The 6,000-nt window shown below is 45.1% G+C and overlaps 1 protein-coding gene across 7 annotated transcripts in view; it reads left to right on the top strand.

Moving 5' to 3' along the window:
• The first annotated feature begins 383 nt into the window (after positions 1-383).
• PTPRZ1 (protein tyrosine phosphatase receptor type Z1) overlaps positions 384-6,000 on the top strand; it is a 143,379-nt gene continuing 137,762 nt past the window's right edge. For all 7 annotated transcript variants that reach the window (XM_074598634.1, XM_074598546.1, XM_074598459.1 and 4 more), the window contains exon 1: positions 384-776. In XM_074598634.1, coding sequence (XP_074454735.1) covers positions 719-776 — 58 coding nt within the window. In that variant the 5' untranslated portion in view covers positions 384-718. The remainder of the gene's footprint in view (positions 777-6,000) is intronic.

The following is a 6,000-nucleotide window of genomic DNA, read 5'->3' as shown; positions in this document are numbered from 1 at the left end:
CGCCGGGCTGGCACCTGCCAGACCCTCACACCGCCGCCCTCCCAGACCCCCGGTACCCCACCGAAATAAACTTTCCCTTCGCACGCCGGGGGGGGGCGGGTTGGGGTGTCCCGAAAGGGGTGGCTGTCCCCAACCCGCACGAAGCCGCTCTCCTCCCGCAGCGGGCTCCTCGGCCTCGGGGCCACGCTTTTGACCGCGGCGACCTGAGCGCCCCCGCTCACCCCGGTCCCCTCCCTCCTGCCGGTTGAGGCGGGGGGTGGTGTGTCTGCCCCCTCCCACCCGCGCACCCCCCTCCCCACGCACACACTCACGCACACTCACACGCGCGCACACGTGCGCGCCCGCCCAGCAGCGCGCGGTCTCCGCCCCCCCCGCGCACACACAGACACACACATCCGCACACGCACCCACGCACACGCACCCGCGGCCAGCCCCGCGCTCCCCCGCAGGCACCCGCGCCCTGGGCAGCGGAGGGCGGCCGCGGCGAGCCCCGCCATGCGCTGAGCCAGCCCCGGCCCCGCCAGCAGCCAGCGCCGCTCATCCCGCCCACCCGCGGCGTGGGGGCGGCCGCCGGGCGCGGCCGCGGCGCGGAGCCGGCTCCCCAGCGGGGAGAGGCGCAGCTGCCCGCGGAGGCAGGCGGGCAGGCAGGAGGCAGAGAGGCAGGAGGCAGAGAGGCAGTCGGACAGGCGGACGGGAGGAGGCAGAGGACGATTTGGACATGCTCATTCTCGGGCGCTTGGTTGCCTGCATCCAGCTCGTCTGCATCCTCAGAGTGGGTGAGTGACATTTGCGTGAATTCATCCTCGGGTTTTCTGACCAACTTTTCTCCCCGTTTTTTTTTTGCTCCCGCCGATGCCTTTGGCTCAGAGCTGCCGGTGGAGTCGCCGCCGCGGGAACACGCTGTCAACGCCACGGGTGGGAAGGTTCCCCCTGCCCCTTTTTTACCTCAGCCTCCCGCTGCCGGGCTCCAACGATGTGCGGCACCTCCGCGGCACCTCCGCGCCACCCGCGGCACAGCCGGGTTGCTCCGGGGGGGCACTCGCCAGCCCACCCTGCCTCTGCTCCCACAGCCCCCGCGCCCCGCCGGGTTCTTCCCCCCCCCACCGCCCCCAACCCCCCGCAACGGGTGTCTCTCCGCACCGGGCAGCCCGCACGGGAGTGGGTATGAGCATCGCTGCCGAGCAGTATGGACATCGAGCTTCCTCCGTGGGTGTGGGACGTGAAATTTTACTTTAGCCTCTCGCAGGAGCTGCTTCGAAGAGAAGCGGGGAGGGGTGCAAAATTTCATCCCCCCAGAAAAGCCAGACTCGTTCTCTAAGAACGGGTAAGAACAGCAATTGCCCTAAAAACCAGGGTTACAACTGCTGCCTCGAAAAGCAAAATACGAGTTGTTCATTCACGTGGGACACTGCATACAGAATATGGATTCCTGTATAGATTTTAGTGGGGCTACTTATATAACCAATTTAATTTTCAACTCATTCAGATCTGTGCAACTGGAGCGCATCCGAAAAGTCACACGATGCTCTGGTATTCAGTATTATTATTATAGCCACCCTGAGGCGGTTGATGCTCTTAGAAGTGCCGTCTTAAATACTTTGTCAAATAAATATTAGGAGCTTAAGTGGTGGGTTTGATATTATATCGAATGATCATTTTGAATTTATAGGTTTCTATCAAACAGATCGCTAGAAAATACTAGTTGTTTGCTTGTGTTCAAGTATGAGGAACTTAGGAGCTTCAGCCCATTATGTACAAAACCAGTTTTACAATAGGTCTCTCGTGATAAAGTAGGCACTAACCTACATTTTTCACCCAATAGGTGGTGCTGCTTCTGAAACCATGAAACTCTATAAACAAAGATCGGTGTTAGGTTACTCGGAGTGAAAGCAATTTCCGTACCAAGTTCTGCGAGTTAGAGGAAACTACTTTTTACAATTTTGTTACGTGAAAGATATTTTTACCTCCTTTCTGAATGTATAGTGGAATAATTCAACTATAAATGTGACGAATGTAACTGACCTTGAATTAAAATGTGTGATCTTTATAAAGGCATTAATAGCATTTTAGTGTCACTTTTAAACTAACCTATTTCTAAAAATAGGGTACTTATTCTAGTATAATTCCCTTATACTGGTTTGGCAAAGAATGGCCTTTCGTAAAACTTCTGTTAAGTTTTCAGAACATTTGTCTTATGTTGCCAACCTGTTTCCTAAAATCAGATGTACTCCCAAGACTATTTAAAGGACAAAATTAACAGGTGCCTGTGTATGTGTGTGGAGGTATACGAAAAAGTGTGAGGAATGTGTGAGATCAAGTATACCGTGAAGTGGTCATAACGTAATACAACACAATTCAATTTTTGGAGACTAACTTCCGTGTGCAGATGATCCTACCACATTGCAAGCAATGCAAGACAAACATAACTTTTCTAACAAAATCTATGTTTTCATAATAATTTCATCCCATGTCTTTTTAGGAATAAGGTGGTTTTGTATAATGTAGTATTCAAATACATGCTCTGCATTTGTATGTTAGATTAATGAATTTAGAAGATCTGTCAGGATGGGAAAACAAGGCTTTTTACTCACACATGAGGTATAATATGTGTGGCTACTTCTTTTTTTTTTTTCTCTAGACTGATAGACTATTCTTTTCAAACCTGACCTGAAGGGGACACCCTTTCTAGATGTGATGGATGATTTGGTCTCAATGGTGGTTCATTCTGAAGACTCATGAGCCAGACTGCTCAGTGTGTTCATCGGCATGGTTGTTCCCAAGAATTAATGCCCTGTACAGGTTATTAGACAGATTTAATCAGATTTCATTTGAATATGCTCATCTTTGAGTATCTCTCCATAACTAAACGTGCTCTTACCTGATAGTGTTAGTTTGTAGGAGTAAATATTTTGTTAGGATTTTGACGTTATTTCCTTTTGCTTTCTCATTAAAAAGATAAAATATATGGTTGCATACTACCAGTGCCTTGTTCCTAGGGCTTGGTGAGAGGGGAGGACGGGGTCAGACAGGCTGGCTCTTCCCATTAGGTATTTCTGGTATGGAAGAAACCACGTCAAACCAGACCCAGGGCTCTGTGAATGGGACATTGCGGAAGAGCTTGGCCGTCTGCCTTTGCATTCTGGAGACCGCGCTTACTAGTCAGAGGCTCGGCAACATGTTGATCCCAGCCTTGTTTGTTTGCAGTTTCCAAAAAATGTTGTAGAGTTCTCAGCTAGTCACGTACAGAGCTCGACAGGAGGTCCTTTCTTATGAATCTGTTTGGGAGGTTTGCTGTTGCCTCTGGGAGATGCGTCAGGAAAATCTCCGTCTCGTATATGTTCAGAGAAGACAAGGTGGCCAAATCAGCCTCACTGAAGGAAAACCTGTTGGAGCAGACAGAGGCAAAAAGTTCTTTCAGGAATGACAAGAGAGTGACAGTTCATTCCCTGTGTTATTGAAGAAATGCTTAGGGGCTCGATTCTAATATCCCTGCTGAGATACGGATAGCACCTTCCTCCACAGTGTTACCGAAGCCAAGTACTGATGTAATTATTTATGGAGGGGTATTATCTGAGTCTTCTCAGTGAGTGCCATTCAGTGGAGTTCAATGGAACTACTTGTGGAGTGAGATGCTATTCAGTCGCAAGGGCCGGCACATGAGAAGTCCTGTGTGATTATTTGTGGACACTACTGTGTACTTAGAATAGAGATTTCTTATGCAGTTCTTTCTGTTACTAAAATTAAAGGACACTCTGTGGACAATTCACTTGCCTTTTTACATTTTTATTTTAAATGAGAAATATATGAATATGCAATTACATCTATTCAGCGTATATCTCAGGCTGAAGATATTTTTGAAATTCTGCCCCAGCTTACTGGTCTGTTCCATGTAGCTTTCTGGAAGTCAATGGGGTGTGCCCTTTTTGTAGCTTTTGTCTCATTGTGCTTACGGAAGAAATACCTGGAGTCTTTTCCATAAGTTGACTATGAATCTGTGTGGGCAAGAAAATGTTAATAGAAGAAGGAACGGGTTTTAACAAATTGCATTATAATTGTGGCTAAATTTGAATCAAAGAGGTGTAAATATTTAGGCAAGACTTAAAAAATATTCCCTGCTCTCACTAGCAAAATGTAGATAATTTCCCCAAATAATGTAAAAAGTCTCTCCGAAATTAGCTCATCTACACCTTACTACTATCACTCTCTGACCTCAGCCAGGGTTTTGCCTTTCAAAATGCAGCTAATTAAACTACAGATTGTTTAATTGGTTGCATCTCACTTTAAGTTTTCAGTATCTAGAAAAGATCTCTCATTTTTAGTTTGCTTCTGGCATCCCAGTACCATGGCTGTATTCGTACAAAAGTAGTAACGTTTCCCTAAACATTCTAAATTTTATTACACGGCTGACATCAGGACTGTGTTTCCAAGCTAGTAGACAGCATACATCTCACTACCAACAAGAAAAGCAACTTCTCTGTGCTCTTTATTGCACGGCCCCAATTAATAATGATAAGAATCTGAAGGACAGCCCTGGCTCAGCTTTCCAAATCCAATCCCACTTTCTGTTCATTCTCATGTCTGCACGTTTAGATTCAATAAGCTTTAGACTGTTAAAGGACTGTGGGATCAGATCCTTCTGTTTTGCACCAACCTCTTATATTGATGGTATTTTTGTAAGGCAGATATTTGGCATACTTCAAACTCAATCACATCACAGTAATATTACTGTGTATTATTTTTTAATGTTTTAGCATATTTTACACATAAGATGACACGTTCCTATGGATGATGATACAAAGTTCCTGTGGAGAACTTTACTCCTGCCATATCTAAGACATAAGAGCTAAAAATAAAATAAGAATTTTAGTACTGTTTAACCATCTATTTAACCATCTCTACTATAACCATCTATACGTTCTGCACTTTTGTACCATAGAGACTGTTATATGCCAAAATTTAAATATACAGTATGGATTTATTTTAGGTTCAAATACTGGCAGGTATGAAAAGCTATGCAGAAATTAATGACATATGAAAAGTTAATGTCAGTGTAACCTAATATTTATTCAGCACACTAGTCTGTGGGACATATCTGAAATAGTTAAAGCTGTACTTTGCAATGTTTATTCAGTACAATGTGTAATGAAAGTTTTCCAAGTTGTATTTGGTATTACTTCACCTCTAAATATACTTTTCTATCTGAATTCCTGCAGAGAAACTAAATAATACATATAAAATTACAGTGGTAATTTGAAACTATTCTAATCATAATCTGGATTATAAATCAGGATGTTAATTTATGAGTGTAGGCACTCGCCTATTTCTTAAGGAAGGCGATTTCCTTCATTTTCTGTGCTCATCATTTGAGTGGTCATTGCCCGCTCCGAGTTCTCTAATTAGGAATTTAAGGGTGAACAGATTCTGCTCTTTCGCTGACAATTTCAATTCCTCTTCAAACGTGTCGTGCTTCTCAGTATTCCCCGTAGGGCCTGGAGTCTGCAGCAGTTCCGGAGCCCCCCGCTCCCATTTAACAGCTCGATTCTCACAGCTTCGTGCACCATTTATGTGGCTTTCCTGTATGAGACATCCTTTGGCTATTCAATAAGCTGCTTTTCCCATAAAGACAAAAGTTACCTTTTTGAATACATGTCAAGCCTTCTGCATTAGAAAGATAAATCAACAGGAAGAAAACTACTTACAGTATTAAATAAACAAAATCCACTACACGAAAGATAGCAAATTTTTCAAAGAGGCTGGGACTGCGAATGAAACTTGGCTCCAGCAGGTTGTTGAGGAACTGTTGGCAGCAGAGGACTTTTGTGGGAAGGTATGGCGCAGGTTGCTTGTTGAATACAAATTACTGATGTCGGTCAATTCAGTCTTGAGTCTCAGGTGGAAATAACTGGAGATTTTAAGAAACAAGGTGGGGGTTTATTTTATTTATTTTGCATCGCTGGCTGATGTTGTGGCACTATCTGGTCGAGGTGAAATAATGGACTT

The sequence above is a fragment of the Larus michahellis genome, chromosome 1 (genome assembly GCF_964199755.1).
Source record: "Larus michahellis chromosome 1, bLarMic1.1, whole genome shotgun sequence".
Taxonomy (NCBI): Eukaryota; Metazoa; Chordata; class Aves; order Charadriiformes; family Laridae; genus Larus; species Larus michahellis.
Note: the sequence above shows the minus strand (reverse complement) of the source record. Positions and strands in the feature narration are given on the sequence as shown.